This window comes from Aulonocara sp. 'chitande type north' Nkhata Bay, linkage group LG23, assembly GCF_057382095.1.
Source record: "Aulonocara sp. 'chitande type north' Nkhata Bay isolate Kocher_YH1m ecotype deep benthic linkage group LG23, A_spYH_male_GT1.1, whole genome shotgun sequence".
In the NCBI taxonomy this organism is placed as follows: Eukaryota; Metazoa; Chordata; class Actinopteri; order Cichliformes; family Cichlidae; genus Aulonocara; species Aulonocara sp. 'chitande type north' Nkhata Bay.
Window position 1 is genome coordinate 49,994,836 of NC_141365.1, and position 20,178 is coordinate 50,015,013.

Consider the following 20,178-nt stretch of genomic DNA (forward strand, 5'->3'; position numbering starts at 1 on the left):
ATTGCAAGTTTTTCAATCAAATCTCCGTCACACCCTTCCTTGACCTCATCACGTTACCCACCTTAGTCAAGGAACAGTGGTTCGGGAAAATATGCATTTGTTTTTTGGGACTACTTTAAAACGTATCTCAACTAGTGATGTGCGGATCGATACTGAAATATCGATTCCTGCGATACCCGTCATTGTGTCCGGCCCCTTGGCGTGCACACTCACAACAATGGCTGAGCGTAAACAGAGTCATGTGCAGACGTATTTTACCTCCACGAATAGCTGAGACGTGGTTTGCCATACATGTGGCAAGAATGTGAGGTGTTGTGGTAACACCGCTGACCTGGGCCCTGTTTCAGGAAGCCGGTTTAGAAAACTCAGAGTGAAAAACGATACTCAGGGTTGAGTAACCCCGAACTGTCCAACTCGGAATATCCGGTTTCAGAAAGGCTGATAACAAGTAGTTCAATCAACGCGGAGTTGCTTTAACCCCAAGTGAAGCGCGCACACGAGGATACATAAAGCCCTGATTAGTGGAGCACAGATTAAGCGAGTCACCATGGAGACGGAGGGAAAGAAGGCACGGTCAATGTATTTTACAGCGCTTGACGCCGAAATTCTGATGGCAGCATATGCCGATAACATGCAAATTTTGCAGAAAAAAAGTAACACAGCCTCAGCTGCAAAAAAAAGGGAGCATGCATGGCAAAACATAGCCGACAGAGTCAATGCGTGAGTGTTAATTTAAACATTGATCTAGGGATTTCCACCCATTTAACACGTTATTTTATTATATTTAATTTTTTATTTTATACATTTGATTTTGTGATGATGTGAGCACAAGTGCAACCCAACAGGCCCCAAACGTGCCTGGCAGCAAGTAAAAATGAAATATAAAAATATAGTCCAAACAGGTAAGGTGTAATTGTATTATGAGCCATAGTGCTTGGTCTGTTTGTCCCATGTAAATCGATTGCAGTTAGAGGCTACATTAATTTTCTTTCTGTAAGCACTTATTGAAATTATCTGAGCACATTACAAGTACATATTTGCTTACTCTGTATGCTCAAATGTGGCCCGTTATAGCCAACAGAAAAAAAGCGGAGGCCCGAAAAACAGGTGGGGGTCCTCCACCACTCACAGAGGCTGAGCAGTTGGCCCTCAGCCAAAACAGTGGGCGCCCTGTGGCCGAAGGCATCTCTGTGGGGACATCCTCTGAGTCAGTAACCCCGCAAGACACAAGTGCCTACATAGGGGGTAAATTCAAAATAATACATGATGTGCATACATCCTTTCTTCACAGTCACCTTTGCAGTGCTGCTCATTCATTTGATAAACTCTTTACCATAATGGATTATTTTGTAGTGAAGTTATTTTCCTACTGATTTTGCCTTCCCTCAGTCTTGGTTGTCTTTGAGAGCATAATGACAATGAAGTGTAAGGTGATTGGTATGTTTGTTAATTGCCATTTGGTCCCTTGTAAGTTATAAGTGACCTGTATAAACCTCATATTCTATCAGTTGATGGTGGTGGTGTACTGCATCTGGTGCAGCCTCCTGTTGAGCCAGACCAACATGCAGTTGTGAGTAATACTCCACAGATTATATGAGTTTACAGTAGAACAGCAATGTTGTTTATTTCTTTACTACAGGAAAATAATGAAGAAACATTGACAGCTGTTACAGAGGAGGAAGCAACAGAGACACTTTATGAGGTTTACATCTTTTAATACTTTGTGTACAGGAAATACAGGTGACCAATAAAGCCAGTTGAACAAAAAATCTGTTTATTCTTCTTTCAACATGTTGAGGTGATGGGTCAAAAGAAATGATTGTGACATATGGTGTCTCTGACTGCTCTTCCATCTTGTATGTCCGTGGGAGGGTCAGGATGTTCATGGTTTGGATCACTGCTGATGTTTGGTTCAGAAGGACAGTGTTCTCCTCTAATTGTGGCAATGTTGTGAAGAATCACACATGCCACAATAATGTCACATGCCCTTTCTGGGGTGACCCTGAGTCTTTGCAGGCACTGGAACCGGGCCTTAAGCATTCCGATAGTCATTTCAATTCTGGCTCTTGTCCTGCAATTAGCCAGATTATATCGCTGCTGTGGGCCCGGTTCAGGGTCAGAGTAAGGGGTAAGCAAATAGGGTAAACATGGATACCCCCTATCACCAAGCAAGTAGCCAGTGAACTCTCCTAAGACAGAAGGATACACTTCAGTTCAAATGTCCCTGAAGCAATTGGTCTTTATATATTTTAAAGTATTCTCAACTCACCATGTCCAAATTTTGTGCTCAGTGTACATTCACGGAATATTTGTGAGTCATGGACAGAGCCTGGCCACTTGGCTTCCACATTTGTGATAATGTTGGCAGCATCACATATGATCTTCACAGTGCAGAGAACACAAATTAGCATCCATTACTATAATGAAATAATTTGTTAGTTTGACATGCTACAGGGAACTATGTACCTGTACATTAATGCTGTGGAAAGACTTCCTGTTCACATAGTCTCCTTCATTTACTGAAGGAGCAATGATTGGAATGTGAGTACCATCTATACAGCCAATCACGCCTGGGAACCCTGAAAATAAATGTGCAATTTAAGTAGTAGTCCAAGTAGCACCACATCATAAATTAAGTTTTGGTCATCCTGATACCTGCAATTTTGTGGCATCCCTCTTTGATAAATCTTGTGGGTCTGTGACCGGGGAACACCACAGACGAGTACAGGAGACGTTTCAGTGCAACTGTAACATTCCTGACTGCCCGACAGACGGTAGCCTTGGAAACGTGCTCAGCGTCACCAATATTATACAGAAAGCTCCCGTTTGCAAAAAACCGAAGTGCAATACAAATAATATGTAATAAAATGAGAGCATGTCCGCGATGTGTCACATGCGTAATATATGGCCTGAGGATGTTATTCACATAACTTATAGATTGTGCTGAGAAACGGTAACGTTCGCACAGAAAATCATCAGGAAATGATAAAATGTCCAAACGCGCTCTGATCACTCTCTCCCGGCGGTGAGCTCTGCGGAGAATTTGGGCTTCACGATCTACTGGCTCTTCAAGGAAGTGGCACGCCATGTCCGACACTTCCTACTGTCAGGTTTCCGACAAAGGGGCGGAGACAGTCAGGGTTAGTTGTAGTAAACCTGCTAGGGGGCAGGTTAGCTTCACGGAGTGTGTCGTCATAGTGACTCACTCAGGCTGCAGCTGAACTCACTTTGTGAAACCGAAAACCCAGAGTTTTCGTTAACTCAGGGTATACTTACTCAGTTTTTCCACTAAACCGGCTTCCTGAAACAGGGCCCTGATGGTGCAGAAGCTTCTGCCTGATTGTAGAAGGAGCTGAAGCCAGCATCATCCCAGAGGTGAAGCTCCTCTGTGTGCAGACCTGAGGTCAGATTCCTCCAGGCTGATGTTCAGGATCTACAGAAACGTGTGGTTGTAGTTATTGCTGCACTGTGTGCTGACAGCAGATACTCAGAACAAAGCGCTGCACACGTGTTCTTTACAAACATCTGTACATAGAAAATATGGATCATGGCAGTGAATGAACACGTTTCTGTCATTTGTTTCATTGGCTTCTTTTTTCTGCCTGTGTTCATGTGATTAATGTCTAACACATAAACAGGTTTGTAATCAAACATCACATCATCAGGGAGGCATCATGAAACAAAGTTACTGCTGGAGGCTGAACTCAATTTGGTGGCAATGTTCAAAAATATCACTCAGATCATTTCAAAGCTTTTAGTTCTTCTTCTTCACTTCTGTAAAAGAATAGAAAGGAAATCAGAACCCAGAAGTTCACTTCCTGATGACTGAACTCTTTCAAAATAAAGCTGAAAGCTCTGAATGTGACACCGCTGCTCCACCACAGTTTTTAGAGGAGGTCAAAGGTCAGTTGAAAGTGATGGATCCCAAACTTCCAGTACATCCAGTGAAGGACATAATCAGCTCTGTGATGAAGGCTTTTACTGTGGAGTTTGTAGGCTGATCACTCTGTGTTTAATAAGACAGGCAGGAACAGCAAAGGAAACTTGGATTCTGAACTCAAACACAAGTTTCTCCACTTTGACTTTTCTCTGTGACCATCAGAGCTTCTGCACAGTGTCATCAAATCTGGATGTTTGTCACTGACAGTCAATGATTTTAGTGATAAAGAAATGTGTTCACAGAGGGAGGAAGAGGAAGAGGAGTGGTGTCTGTGAGGAGGAGCAGCTGTCCTGCTGTGCTTTGTGTCAGGACGTCCTGAAGGATCCAGTCTCTACCAGCTGTGGACACTGGTTCTGCAGACAGTGCATCTCCTCATACTGGGACCAGTCTGCTTCATCAGGAGACTGGTCCTGTCCCCAGTGTGGAGAAAGATCCAGAAGCAGAGCTGGACTGCAGACAGCCAGTCAGAGCAGCTGTGTACAAAGTAAGACTGAACATCTGTCTGCTGATGGACTCATTTCTGAAAACTGGACTTCTTGTTGTTGTTCAGACATTGAAGAGTTTTCTTTCTGTTTTTCTTTCTTTCAGCAGATGTTGGTCTGCAGGAGGTTTTAGATGAACATAAGATCAGTCTGAGGAGGAGATGTGAACGTGTGACTGAAGGAAGTGATGAAACAGGAAGTAGAACCCTCCTCAACAGGATCTACACTGAGCTCTACATCACAGAGGGACAGAGTGAAGAGGTTCATAGCCAACATGAGGTGAGGCAGCTGGAGACAGCTTCCAAGATGGACGCCCTCCATGACACTCCAATCAGGTGCCAGGACATCTTTAAAGCCTTACCTGACCAACAGAGACCCATCAGAGTGGTTCTGACCAACGGCGTGGCTGGTGTTGGAAAAACCTTCTCAGTGCAGAAGTTCACTCTGGACTGGGCAGAGGGCTTGGAGAACCAACATGTCAGTGTGGTGGTTCTGCTTTCATTCAGGGAGCTGAACCTGATCAGAGATGAGCAGTACAGTCTTCTGGAGCTGCTCCATGTTTTCCATCCAACATTAGAGAAGGTCACAGCAGAGAAGCTGGCTGTCTCTCAGCTTTTGTTCATCTTTGACGGCCTGGATGAAAGCAGACTTTCATTGGATTTCACCAACAGGAAGCTGCTGTCTGATGTCACACAGAAGTCATCAGTCAGCCAGCTGCTGACAAACCTCATCCAGGGGAATCTGCTTCCCTCGGCTCTCGTCTGGATAACTTCCCGACCTGCAGCGGCCAATCAGATCCCTCCTACATGTGTTGACAGGCTAACAGAAGTACGAGGCTTCACTGACGCCCAGAAGGAGGAGTACTTCAGGAGGAGATTCAGTGATGAAGAGCTGTCCAGCAGAATCATCTCCCACATGAAGACATCCAGGAGCCTCCACATCATGTGTAGAATCCCAGTCTTCTGCTGGATCACTGCTACAGTTCTGGAGCACATGTTGACTACAGAGCAGAGAGGAGAGCTGCCCAAGACCCTGACTGACATGTACTCACACTTCCTGCTGGTTCAGACAAAGAGGAAGAAGAACAAGTACCACGAGGGACATGAGACGAGTCCACAGGAACTGACGGAGGCTGACAGGGAAGTTCTTCTGAAGCTGGGGAGGCTGGCGTTTGAACATCTGGAGAAAGGAAACATCATGTTCTACCAAGAAGACCTGGAGCAGTGTGGTCTGGATGTGACAGAGGCCTCGGTGTACTCAGGAGTTTGTACAGAGATCTTCAAAAGAGAGTGTGTGATCTTCCAGAAACCAGTCTACTGCTTTGTTCATCTGAGCATCCAGGAGTTTCTGGCTGCAGTCTACATGTTCCACTGTTTCACCAACAGGAAGTCAGAGGTGCTGAAGGACTTCCTGGGAAAAAAATACAGAGAGTCCTCTCTGGATGATTTCCTTAAACGAGCCATGGAGAAATCCCTCCAGAGTAAAAATGGCCACCTGGACCTGTTTGTCCGCTTCCTTCATGGCCTCTGTCTGGAGTCCAACCAGAGACTCTTAGGAGGTCTGCTGGGTCAGACAGAGAACAGTCCAGAAACCATCCAGAGAGTCATCAAGAACCTGAAGAATAACAAGAAGCTTAAATCCTGTCCTGACAGAAGCATCAACATCTTCCACTGTCTGATGGAGATGAACGACCTCTCAGTACATCAGGAGATCCAAGAGTTCCTGAAGTCAAAGAAAAGGTCAAAGGACCTCTCTATGATCCACTGCTCAGCTCTGGCCTTCATGCTGCAGATGTCAGAGGAGGTTCTGGATGAGTTTGACCTGCAGAAGTACAAAGCTTCAAAGGAGGGACGACTGAGACTGATTCCAGCTGTGAGGAACTGCAGAAAGGCTCGGTGAGTCCAGATGTGATCATTACATCATTGATCAGTGTCGGTTAATAGTTTAATGTTTAAATTAAAAACACAGTCCTTGGTTATAAAGTGCTTTACAAACACCAACATTACGGCTAACAGCTGGATTCTCCTGTTTCAGTGCAGCTAGCCAAACAACAAAGAGCCACTTGCTGCTAAAGACAGAGTGAAAGTGGACGGTATATCCTCCATTCTTCATGTAAAACACATGCAATGAATTGTAATGCACCATCTGTGTTTCCCTTCATGCAGTTTTCTCTTTATGGTGGACTTGGATATTTAAATGTTGACCTCCTGGAGAGTCTTGTTCACTTGATTAGTTTTTGTGAAGGGGATTCTCCTCACCCCGTCTCCAAGGGAGACACCAGCTACCCTTCAGAGAAAATTTATTTGCCCCACTTGTAACCACGATCTGGTTCTTCCCGTCACTGCCCACAGCTCGTGACCATAGGTGAGGGCAGGGACGTAGATCGACCGGTAAATTGAGAGCTTCGCTGTCACGCTCAGCTCTCTCTCTTCACCACGACAGACCAGTACAGCGTCCACCTCACTGTTACCGCAGCAACAGTCTGTCTGTTGATTCCTGCTCCCCTCCCCCTTCTTTACTCAACCCTGAGATACTCAGACTCCTCCACCTGGGGCAGGAACTTGTCTCTGAGCCAGAGTGGGCACTCCACCCTTTCCCAGCTGAGGACCATGGCCTCAGATGCTGATCCTCATTCACACGGCTTCACACTCTGCTGAGAACAGCTCCACTGTGAGCTGGAGGCCATCACCTGATGAAGCCAACAGAACCACATCCTCTGTAAAAACAGAGACGAGACTGTGACACCACACAAGTGGAATATAAGGTCAGAGGTCAGCTAATACCTAATATGGTAATCCTGAGCTAACAGGAAAGGGAAATGCAGTGAAGAAATGGATTTTCAAATGAGGAGTGGAATCACCATTTTAAATGTACAAAGTAAATCTTTGATTTTATTTTTTAAAAGATTTTAAAATCATTTTAAAAATTGGAATTCAAAAATGTTTTTTTAAAATGAAATAAATGTACTCATGTTTTATTGCACAATTTATTAATGAAGCATGAAATGTATTTTGATGTGTTTTGACTCTTCTGATCCTCCATAATATTGAGATTGTATAGAAGTTTTCAACATTTGCAGATTTAGGATTATACTGTACACTATTATTAGCATAGTATGTAACACATGGGGACACTAAAGCAGTCGCGCCAGAATGTCCTCTAAAAAGAAAGCTTCTTTAAAATACAAGCGAGTCAGACACCGAGGGCACAGAGATGAAGCAGGTCTGATCAGGAACAGTTTATTACTGGGCCAGGGAGCACAAATAAAAACACCCTTAAAATGTACGTGATACAAGGTTGTCAATTTAGTAAAACTAAATAAAACAATCCTAGAACCCGTAAAACTACCATTTTCTATATTCACTAACAAACCCCTGCTATAATTATGCCACATGTTCATTATGGGTCCATCAGCAGGCCAGGAATTCCGGCTTTAGAGCAGAGTCCACGCCAGCCCCGTCTTCGGCAGACAAGCAAGAGCCTCCCATCTTGTCCTTCCACTGGCCCATCATATCCCAGCCCAGCTTGCGTTCTGCACCCGAATCCATCATGCGACCACCGCCACAGCTCCCCTTGCATCAGTGTCCTGTAAAATAACAGATAGTAAACCTGCTGCCAATCACACGCGTTGTCTCCTACTGTTGCCGTTCCATGAGGTCAGGACTGGGTCGCCGTGTCACGCTGGCCATCTAGCATTAGCCTTCCAGTCTTGGGCTTCTCTCCTTCAGTGCTCAGCTAGCCTGCTTTTAAAAGGTCTTTACACAGCTGACACACCCATGCCTCAGCAGGTGGTCCCTATCAGCTAATTTGTCCCATGTGTAGCCAGTCCACAGTGGATTAAAAACTATGTCACATAAAACACTAAAGCCCATGCAATAGAAACAGAATAAAACAATGCAAATAAAACGTCACTCATAAATAAACACTAAAAATCAGAATAAAAACAATATACAAGATAAATACAAATTTCCACTGTGTGACATCCCCCCATATTTTAACTGTGACAGTCCCTGTCACAACATTCAGGTGTTCTGTCCAGGAGGGTGGCTGAACAACACTTGGCCTTGCTGGCTACTGTGTCTCTGGTAGTCCCTTCTTTACACATAACACATGAAACATCAGCAATAATCTGCTACCAACGAGTTCCTTTGAATGCATCCTAGAAAAGTTACAGCATAGGTGAGTTATACAGTCCAATTGCCACATCCAGGTAACCTGCTGTTCTTCCATTTCGTGACCACATAGCATAGCTAATGTATGGGATTATCAGAACACTGACTCCTCTCAGCTCAGCTCCTCTGATATCCCTTGTGGATGAACACTACTCATGAATACTCACGTGGCAATAAAACGTCTTTTCTGTACACCCCTTGCTCACAACCCTCAACAAGGGTAGCTGATTTAAACACTTAGCATTCTATCATCTATATCTGTACCCCAGGTACTGAACACTGCTCCCAAACTTGTATCCTGTCGACAAACGCCAAAATTATGTAGCCGCTAAGACTGGTGGACCTACATCTTCACCTCCCAAGTCCGTTCACATACAAGAGGAAGGGGAGCAAGCGGGTCAGCGCTCAGGGCACAGAAACTAAGCTGGCTTTGAACACACACCATTTATTTCCATAAAAAACACAGCCAGAATCACAAATACAAGTTAAAATCCCCCGTATACAATAAAAAGAGTGTTCTCAATGCGCTAAAAACCCTGCCGGCAGAAATAACTATACACTATTAAAACAAAGCTAAAAAAATGTTTTCCATATGCTAAAATTACCCTCCCACAGTCCCATAATCCCACAGTACAGCCACACGCGGGCGAATGTGCCTTATCTGAAACAGGAGAGGAATTTCTCTTCCGGGATGGAAACCACGCCGGCCAGAAGAACAAGGAGGGGGCTCCTGTCGCAGACCTGTCTCCTGACAGCGCGTCGCCGCACAGTCTCGCCCCACTCCACACCTGCACACGGCCTCCCTCGTAGCACCGTCAGATGCAGGCAGAGGGGCATCCCTGCCCTGTTGTGAATTGAGGGCCATCGCCACCCACTGTTGCTGTTCCTGCAGTTGGGACTGGATCGCCGAACGACTCGCGGCGCCCCACAGTCAGGCAGCAGTTCCTTCAACACACGTGCGGGCTTACACGCGTTCCTTTTTCTCCTGCTCACCTTTCGTGCGTCGCTCCTCTTCTCTCTGCGCTCACCATCCCCTTTAACAGGTCAATCTGGCAGCTGATAGGCCACCTTGGGGAACGCCCCCATCTGTTTAGTCCTCAGTGGATTAAAGGAATATGGTACAACAACATTAACACACATAATATAAGTATGAGGATAAAACCATGCAATATAAATATCACAATAAAATCATGCAAATAAAATCAACACTATGTACCAATACACAGATTGATAAAACATAAAAACACAAATTTCCACTGTGTGACAAGTATACTACTATACTAATAACAGTGTATAGTATACTATTGTACTATACACTATTATTAACATAGTATATTTTAACAGGGAATCTTGATCCTGTTACATTTGACTTCTGTTGAGCTTCTTGAATTGTCACCTTCAGTTCCTTTCCTTTACTCTTCCAGTGTCTTTGGTTTAAATGTATTTACCCTGATAACTGCATATGAAACAGTTCACCTCTTTTCACTCACTATTATCTGTTTGCCATAAAAGTGTTGGTGATGTGTTGGGAGAATCATTATTTTCAGTCTCTTCTTATAAACATAGTGAGGCAAAGATGTGGGTCGTGGTCCCTGATAATCAGATGTGTCTGTGTTCTGTTACATGTGACGTTAGAGAGGTTTTAGTGGAGATAAAAACAGGACCAACATCACTCGTGACTGCTTTCCTGTCTTCACAGTGTGTTTACTGTTGGAGCTCGTCCTCCTGTTGCATCTGTCACAGCTGTTACGCTCCTCTGTGACTCCTCCTCTGTCTGCTGTCACACTGCAGGAGTTTTTGGTCATGGCGTGTGAATAACTGCCGAGGTCGGCTAGGACGACGCCACCACTCGTTGTCAGACCCTGTCACGCTGTCTGGTGTCATCTTTAGCCGAGGTTATTAAGAACTTCAAAATGAAACCAGTCTCTGTTTTCAGTCTCCGCCCTCTTTTGCAGCTTTGAGCCAGGTTGTAACACCTGTTAAAGTCACCACCTGTTGTGACCGGGGAGTGAGATGAGTGTGAGAAAGATGAAAACAACGTCTCCTTCTGACTAGTTACTGGGAACTGATGTGTGATGATGCAATAACAAAGATGACTGTTTCTATGATTTTCTGTTTTATTAATTGTTTTTATTGATGATAAGGACAGGCAGAGGAGATTGGATGGATTTACTTCGTTTTATTCTTTTGCACTGAAATGGAGTCCAGTGTACAGTCCTTGGCGTTGCACATTTTAATATGTTTTAGCTGAGACTGTAGTGGGCACTCTTTAAATGTCGGGTCAGTTTGTCACGTTAGAGCCTATTTGTGCCTGTTAGTGCTGACGATGACTTCAGACCGAGCTGACTGAGGGGTCTAAGCTCATGATGCCACCAGCAACACCCGGGTCATGCTGCAGAGTTTTCAAACCCCGCTGACACTCGACATAATTTACTCAGGTTATATCAGGTGATCTAAGAAAGGCCGCTTAGAAAGAAAAGCGAGTGCACTGCTTTAAGTTTCTTGAAGATGTTTAATCCGAACATTCAGCTTCTTCACTTCTAAAACCAAAAAGTGGAGAGTCCCAGATTTTAATCCTAGTGGGAGTGTCCCTTAAGAGGGTCGCTGACCAACTATTGATCATGTGGCTCATCACATGAGCCAAGCTGTGAAAAAGGGTGTGGGTGATTATCAGCAGAGGTTTCGAGAGATGAAACGTCTTCAAGAAACTTAAAGAAGTCACTTTTCTTTCCAGGCTCCTTAGATTACCATGACTGTATGATGAGAACCTACACAGACATATCAGGTGAAGTTTTCAGTGTTTTGGTTCAGTTTAATGTAAAAATGGAGATGAAACACATATAAAGGCTGGTTTACACCACTGAGCCCTGCTCTAAAACACTGACACAGATCTGTCTGTGAAGCTGGCTTTAACAAATAAGAGCTTAAAGTTTTAAAAACATGTTTAGCGCCGAACTGTCCACTTTACTGTCTGTAGCAGGAAGTGGCTGTTTGGCACTGAAACGGGAGAATCCAGCTGTTAGCCGTGATGTTGTGTTTGTAAAGCTCTTCATAAACGAGGACTGTGGAGGAGGAGAGCCTGTGTGAGTCAGGTGGTTCACCGGCCGAGTGTGTCAGCGGCAGAAACAGCTGATCAGCGCCGTTTTATGCAGTAAAATAATCTTTCTGTTCCCAAACACATCCACACAGTTTACAACATAACAGCCCACTACATGCACATCACACCACAAACATGCATAAACCTGAACATAAAATATGTCCTGTACCTGTGTGATCTCTTTAAGTAACTCACAGAATATCAACACTAACGCCACAAGTTTGTTGGTATTTTAACATTTTAACCATTGATTTTGAATTAAAACCAACAGTTAAAATATTTTTACACCAGAGGAAAGAGCAGCAGAAATATTAAGACAGATAAATCATTCTGTCTTCAGTCTCCATGAACAGCATCAACATCCTCTGGTGAAATTTCTCTTTCCTCCTTAAAATATATTAAATGTCAGTTTAATTCCAGATTAATGGTTAAAACATGTATGTCACATATGAACATCAGGAAATAAAGAAAAGTGACTGATTCAGTTCCATATATGCTCCAGGGAGGCGTTAAGGTTCATTAAAATTGTTCAGTTATTAAAGTTTAATCTGAGCCGAGCTGACTTCCTCAGGAACAAATAAACACCGAGATAAACTTCACCTTACAGATATAATCTAAATGAATCATATCCAATCTCAGAGAGTTGACAGTCAGCTGTGTGCTGGGAGACATGTTTGTCTGCAGTGTACGAGCTCTGACCGCTCCCCAAAAATGTCGGAGTGAATACATTAATATTAAAAGTGTAGCTGGTGACACAGAAACAGAGGATTTAAGAAGTTTAAGTGTAGGTCGGGTCCACACATGTCCAAACACCTGTGCGTAGGCCTGCTCGTTACTCAGAAACGCACACTAATAAAATGGCCATAAGGCCAAAGCAATGGTTTTGACTGGTGTTGACCCCGCCCCCACCCTGAGTGTGGATGCTGAGAGAAGGGCCAGCTGTGAATATGAGGCTGTGGGAGCAGATGGAGAGAGAGTATGTCGGGGTATCCCAGTACAAGCTTTACTGGGGTCAGAAATTAGACAGACTCCAGTTCCTTTGTTTGATTTATCTAGTTTGATGTTAGGAAAGAGATTCATGAGATGGAAAAACCTCCCAGTCTACTGAGATTCAGAAATGATTTGTACACATGGAAACTCCCTGAGTGGGAACAAAGAGTGTCCTGTCAGGAAGAGCATTTGGAATATGGATGTTGAGGATGTGACAGTGCCTGAAATCCTGCTGCTGTTCTGAACCATAGTTTCTGATCTGAAGGTCAAACAGAGTCATGATGGTTGTTTCTATTTGTTCCTTTTTAGTTTAGTTCCCCTGAAATCAGATGTGATATCAGCAGCTCTGAGTTCATTCATCATTATTGTCCAGTGATGAGATTTCTGCTCCGTTTGGTGACAGTCAGCAGATTTTTCCTGAGTGTGGACGTGAACAGTCGTACCTGACAGCAGCAGGTAGCAAACAGAGATCATCTTTCCAGCTGGAACTCTTCACTGAGCTGAGCTCATTCAAAATGTTCTAGATTCAAGACAGGAAACAGTCCACATGTGTGTCTTCACTTTGACTCTGGATCAGATCTCAGTGACAGACTGTGGACATTATGGAAGCCTAAATGTGACGCCATCTTCCTCCTTCATCTGCAGATTAAAGCCAAACAAAGATTCTCATTAAAAGTCTGCAGGTCTGAGAGAGACTCAATCGTTGTGTCATGTCAAACACAGTAAGAGGAGCTGAAGCACAGATGTGAAGAGCAGATGTTCATCAGATTATGACCTCACTCTGTTTTGTCTTCATATACATTCAGTCTGTGTTTATAATGCAGACTTTCTGCTTTTATAATAACATATTTTATATTTTCTGTAATCTCAGACTGGCTGACTGTGGACTCTCAGAGACTCACTGTGAAGTTGTGGCCTCGGCCCTGAAGTCCATCCCCTCCCATCTGACAGAGCTGGACATGAGTAACAACGAGCTGCAGGATTCAGCAGTGAAGCTTCTGTGTGCTGGACTGGAGAGTCCAAACTGTCGACTGGAGACTCTGAGGTGAGTTCACTGACTGCAGCTGTTGTTGTTTTTCTATATTTCAGGCTGCAGAGACTTTGAGCTTGTGTGGAAACAGACAGAGAAAAGAAAGACATGAATGTCAAAGCTAATAAAGGTGAAGTTAGGAGCTGTGATGATGTTCATGTATCAGAAGCTGATCGGGCTGCTACAGAGACGACCCACACAGCTGCTGTGGTGAGGTTTGTGTTAAAGCAGAGGAACACAGGCCCAAACATGACAGCAAAGCAGGTTTCAGGCTCTGTGAGAGGATTTCAAACAGAAGCTGGAGAAGAGAAAGGACTACAGAAAGAAGGCAGCTGAGACCAGTCCAAGTGTTTCCATGGAGCCCAGTCTAACATTCATTTATACACTAACGTACAGAAGTGAACGGGAAAATGAATCCATAGTTTCAAATGTAGAAATAGTTCTCAGTTCATTTACAGAGTTTAATACAGTTCATGAGGAAATGTTCAGTTCGATTCAATTCGATTGGAATCTGGGAAATTTTGCCTCAGACAGAAATATTATAATTCAGTACATTTACATATTTTTGTGTCTATAAAAAGGAAGCTGACACTCGCAAGACTTTATCAAATGTGTGAGCATCACAGCAGAGGCCTTTGTGTCAAAGTAGCTGAAGATAAAACACGGAAGAACATGAAGGTGATTTTCCTGTTCTGGGATTTTATAGAAATATTCTGCAGTAGATCAAAAACGAAAGAAAACCATGAATCAACACATGAACATTACCTGATGCTGCTGAAGTGAAGCAGAGCAAAGTTACAGTGTTTTTGTTAAAGACACAACTGAGCGTTTTGCAATTTGTATAATTTTAAAAAGTTTAAATTTGTTCAGTATTGAACAGCAGAAATTAGGTTTTCTTTTCGAAAGCAAGTAAAAGGAAAAAAACAGCGGTCGACAGCGCTGTAAACAACGGTAGACTTGTGCGTAACAAGCAAGCAAATAATGCAGAAAACAGATTTTTAGACGGGAAACTGTTCTTGAAGTACAGAGAGAGAGAGAGAGAGAGAGAGAGAGAGCTGTGCATGACGTGTGATTTTATCCTGGTGGAAGCAAAACAGCAAAAGTCAGAGTGAGTTCATGACGATGTTTATGTGAAGCGTAGTTTGGATCTTCTTTTGCTGCTGGTTCAGTCAATATTGTTTGGAGAGAGATAAAACTAACAGCTTCAGAATCGAGCGCAAAAAGGACGTAAACACAAAGCGTGGACCCGCCGAAACATCAGAATCAGCGAGCTGTCGGCTTTCAGCCCCGACCGTGTCTGTGCCGTCAGTGAGAAAGGCGACATCTCACTGATTCTGATGTGTCGGCGGGTCCGAGCTTTGTGTTTACGTCTTTGTGCAGAATCCGTGTTCCTGCTCTCATTTACTGTTTCAGCTGTTTGGTGGTTGTTAAAGTTTTGTGAGGTTTAACCTGAGATTCTGACATTTCGGGCAAAATAAATTTATATTAAAAAATTGATTCAGGATTTTAATTAATCAATATCACGTTATCCAAGCCAGAATCGATTTTAATCGATGAATCGATTATTAAAACCCACTCCTAATTCAAAGCACTGAAGCATCGACTTGTTCCATTATCCAACAATGAAAACAAGAAACACAGACAGCTGGCCTTCAAAGTAAAAGCTGCTCCTTTTGAAACATGTTGGTGGTAAAATGTAAGAAGAGCTGAAGCACATAAATGATCTACGTGCCAAAATATTAAACACAGTTGATATATTTGTGTGAGTGTTGTGATTCAGGTGTAGATGTAATAATGTACATATAGCAGAGTTTCCTCTTCTAGATCAGCTGATCAGAGTCGGGCCAATCAGCTCTGAGCATGCTCAGTCTGAGTTATGGAGCCACATACTATGATTCACCATGGCAACGGCATGAGCAGAGGCTCCGTGTGAATCCAGAGGAGCAGGAACATGAATGATGACAGTAGATGTTTGTGTGAAAGTGCTGGAAGCAAATGAGTGTGTGATGTTCTTTCAGTGTTGCACTTTGTAGACGCTCCCTGAGCACTGGTCTCACAGCCAGCTGCACATAGAGACCAGTGTTGTTAGTCCAGGTCAGAAGATGACTTGTTGGAATGAAAATGAGCTTGTAGTTTGTCTGCTTTAATAATGTGACTGGAAAAAGGTGTTGGACTTCAAATATGTCCATTTCTGTCACACTTCACCTTTAAAAGTGAAGCCATGTGGTTCCTGGAAGGAAAAACACGACTTTTTCAAGTCTTTGTCCTGTTTTTATGAGAAATGTACGACTTTAATGTGAAACATTCAGAGTTTTTTCTCTTGTTGTGTTTGTTTGAAGCTGCTTCCTGTTGGCTTCAGCTGTTTGGAGTTTCCATTTTCTAAACTTCTACATTCTGAACCTTCTTCAGCTCTGAACAGATGATGAAACACTGAATGATTTCAAGCACTTTGTCTAATAAACTTACATCTTTCATTCTTTATACAGATTGAAGAGCTGTGGTTTGTCAGATATTGGCCTTGAATATCTGGCAGCAGCACTGAAGTCCAACCCCTCGTATCCCACAGAGGTGGACCTGAGTGGAACCTACAGCAACCTGAAGGGTTCAGGAGTGAAGCATCTGTGTGGTTTCCTGGAGAATCCACGATGTCGATTTGAAACTCTGAGGTCAGTCAGCATGTTTTAGTTGTGCTGAGATGAATATGATGTGAAAGTTGTGCTGACACTAAACTGCAGACATCAGGCTGATATTATACTGATCCACACTGAGGATCTTCATGGTAAAGTCTGTTTTCTTCTTCTCTGGTTTAGTCCATTGACTGCAGCAGAACAATGTTCACATTTCAAACAGTGATACTCAACGTATGGCCCGCGGCCCACACGCGGCCTGCCCACCTTTCCTGATTCAGAGAGAGGGGACCCTGATTAACTGTGTAGCTTCTTCCTCACAGTTCTAAGTATCAGACACAACAATGAATAATCCACAGCTGACTGTCTTTAGCAGGTCAAAGGTCACGGCACACAGCACTCTGTGAAACAGTTTGGAGCAGGAATTCTTGCACATTTACAAACTGACACTGCTGCACGGCATGCTGGGTAATGCTAGCTGCTCAGGTATGGGCGTGCTAATGGCTGTGAGGCTCTGTGGCTGCAGAACACCGAAGAAGAGAAAAGAGAGGTGGAGGATGAAGAAAAGAGGCGGAGATGAAGCAGAAGTTTTGCTCCAGAGAGGAGCTGTGTCTGTGTGGGCGGGGCTCAGGCTGCTCCGCCCACACAGTGACAGTGAAGCAGGTGAAGAGTAATAAATGAAGACAGCAGACAGTATTTGATAAGCTGATGTACAAACATGTAGGTCGTGTCCAAATTCATGGGCTGCATCCTCCTGAGGCCGCATTTGTAGACCGATTACGTCACAGCGACACGTCGAAGGCTGTCCAAATTCGTAGACTCCTCCGAATGCAGCCAACAAATGCGTTCTCCTTTTCCCCGAATTTGAAGGATGGGTCGGGTGTGTCCTTCGTGGCCTACCATATCCCAGAATTCATAGCGCGGCCCAGCCAAACTCCAGTTTCCAACAATGGCGGCCGCTACTAAGTTTTAAAATGACTCATACTAATCTTTTTCGGTCACAAAATAAACTTTTAACATATTTTCAGGCGAGAAAGTAGCTGTGTAAACATCAAATATCTGCTCGGTTTATCAAGATACCGCATATTTGCAAAAGTGCTTCGACGTTTTCGGAGACGTCTGCTACCCACCAGCTCGATAGCTCGCCGGGAGCTCGAGGGTCACTGAAGCCGCCGAGAACGGCACAACTCCCGGCACATCATTTTCAGATCACCGCGGACTTTCGCTACTCAGGTTAAACGTGATATATAAGTCACTTAGACAACCTCAAAATGTTATTGTTTGGCTTTTTTCAGTGTTTTGTTTGTTCGTGAGTAAATCGGTTTGGCTGAGATTAAAGTTATTAGATTAGATAAAATAAAACTTTATTAATCCCCCAGGTGGGTTCCTCCTTGGTCTTTACAGAGCTGACTAAACGTCAAACAGAAAACTGATTAAACAGAAGTATGAGACGGTCGAGAATTTACGCCAGTGTCCTGTTATATTTTAGATAGCAAGGAGCAGACGGCTGAGTTTATTAAACTCCACCGAGACAGCGGTGACGCTAATCAGAAGGCTAGACCGTCCAATTTCCCCAGCCGTTTATTTCCAGCCTACCCGACCTTCTGAGGACCCAGCCCACGTAGACCGCAAAGGCCGGGTCCTCGGGAGGATGCAGCCCATGAATTTGGACACGACCGTAGAATGATGGTGGCAGCTACAGAAACAGGTCCATACAGACTGAAGCGTGTCTCAGTCTGAATGTACACTGCTGTTATAAGAGCTGTGGAAACTCAGGTCAAAAGGACGTAACCACACTGCTGACAGTTCCAGGACAGTCACAGAGTTACAGCATCATTTGTGACCATAAAGACAGAAAGCTCATCCAAATCCTGGGATTAAAAGTCTGTCCTGGTGGTGTCCAGTCAAACACGTCTCTGTGAAAGCTTCAATCCAACAGGCTCCAAAGTCCTTCTGCTCATTTCCTCGCCGGGTTCTTGATGCTCCTGTACCATCTCTCTGTCATCCTCCTCGCTCCCTCTTTGCACTCACAGTCTTTGTGCATCATTAACACTCACATGTGGAAACCCAAAGTTTTACTGGGCAGAAGATGATCATCAGTGACTCTGTCTTTAAAACACTCTTGTTAGAAATGTTCGACTTTAATGTGAAACATTCAGAGTTTTTTCTCTTGTTGTGTTTGTTTGAAGCTGCTTCCTGTTGGCTTCAGCTGTTTGGAGTTTCCATTTTCTAAACTTCTACATTCTGAACCTTCTTCAGCTCTGAACAGATGATGAAACACTGAATGATTTCAAGCACTTTGTCTAATAAACTTACATCTTTCATTCTCTATACAGATTGGAGCGCTGTGATTTGTCAGAGATCAGCTGTGATTATCTGGAAGCAGTGCTGAAGCTCAACCCTTCGTATCCCAGAGAGGTGGACCTGAGCTACCACAAGCTTCAGGATTCAGGAGTGAAGCAGCTGTGTGTTCTTCTGGAGAATCCACAACATCAAATTGAAACTCTGAGGTCAGTCTCCACGTTTTAGTTGTGCTGACACTGTCGATCTGTGGAACTAAAACCTTTATACAGGAAGTCTGGTTCAGCTCTTTGTAGACCTTCTAATCTCTGATGCTCTGAGTCTTACTCAGTAGGTGATGCAGAGTTGTGAAGCCGATGTGGGTGAGGACACTCGCCCAGCTCTAACTACTTTGACGTCCAGGCGGCTTCCCTGCTTGTCCTGATACAAACAAACCTGAGTAACCTTGCAGGTCAGATCTCATCAGTCACACCTGTTATGGCAGCTCTCCTCTAGATTGTAGTTCTTGTTAACCTGGGATGGTTTTAGAAGCCTGGACCACAGACTGCAAGGGAAGATATTACTGGGAAAGGCCAAAGCAACCTATTAGACCCATTAAACACTAACATAGATGAATACTCAGATTTAAACCTTTATTGTTTCACAAAGGGTTAAAAAGGGAACGTCCACAGTTTAGACTGCAGCAGATTTTATTAAAGCAGTTTGACAGGAGCAAAGCAAAAACACAAAGAATAAGTGTTTCACATATTAATACATATAACATAATAATAAAAGAAAAGCAAAATAATGATACAAAAGAATGAAAAAGTTGTCCAGAGCAGCAGGATGTCTGAGGTCTGCAGAAACACAAAAACACAGCAGCTAAAAATAGTTGTTGAAAGAAAACGAGGTGGGAGCTGCTGATTCCTGAGCTTTGATACTGGATTAGCTTCAGTAGTTATTCCCATCACTGCTGTAGGAGCTACATTTAGTCACAGCTGATTGTCTCCTTTGACCAATCAGAAGACTACTGTTGTAAAAACAAGCAGACAAAGAACCAATGAGAGTGAAGAACAGGATAAAGAGCTCGTGTGATGGAGGCAAAGCAATAATCAGCAGACTGTAGCAGTTTCTATCTGGATGAAAGTAGAAGGAGCTCAGCGGAGCTCAGTCCCATATCTTTGGTTAGAAACAACATCAGTGATTTCCTGCTGCTCGAGATGATTCCAGCAGCTCTCATTACAGCAGCTGATGAGAGAAACAGCTGATGGCTCACAGCTCGTGCACTGTTGGATCTCCAGATGTTCACGTGGCTGAAGTCTGTGAAGAAACTGTGGTCCACGTAGTTCACACGGCCTCAGATTGGACCGAGCTCCCTGGATCACTGCAGCATCCTCAGCTGGTACATGGACGTCTCTGCTCCTCAGTCTTGGAGCCCCTGCAGGTCCGTCCACACAACCAGGGTCTTCTCACTCACCTTTCCTTTGTCCTCGTCCTTCATCGGCCGTGCTGTGTCTTTGTTCCTGCGGTGTTGTTCCCACGATGCAGCGCTGATGTTCC

General features: G+C 43.9%; 1 protein-coding gene and 1 long non-coding RNA gene across 4 annotated transcripts in view; one reads left to right on the forward strand and one right to left on the reverse strand.

Moving 5' to 3' along the window:
• Positions 1 to 18,867, forward strand: part of LOC147302924 (protein NLRC3-like) — a 74,949-nt gene extending 56,082 nt beyond the window's left edge. For 2 of the 3 annotated variants that reach the window (XM_086284387.1, XM_086284388.1), the window contains 3 exons: positions 13,553 to 13,726; positions 16,198 to 16,377; positions 18,675 to 18,867. In XM_086284387.1, coding sequence (XP_086140513.1) covers positions 13,553 to 13,726; positions 16,198 to 16,377; positions 18,675 to 18,867 — 547 coding nt within the window. Of the gene's footprint in view, positions 1 to 4,150; positions 4,425 to 4,528; positions 6,318 to 13,552; positions 13,727 to 16,197; positions 16,397 to 18,674 lie in introns of those variants that run through there. The other variant, XM_086284393.1, reaches the window with a different exon arrangement.
• On the reverse strand, positions 1,609 to 3,037 carry LOC147302925 (uncharacterized). Its single transcript, XR_015127334.1, has 3 exons — positions 2,467 to 3,037; positions 2,270 to 2,381; positions 1,609 to 2,189 (listed from the first exon to the last, which is right to left on the reverse strand). It is a non-coding gene; the product is annotated as an uncharacterized LOC147302925 (long non-coding RNA).
• Positions 18,868 to 20,178: the final 1,311 nt, after the last annotated feature.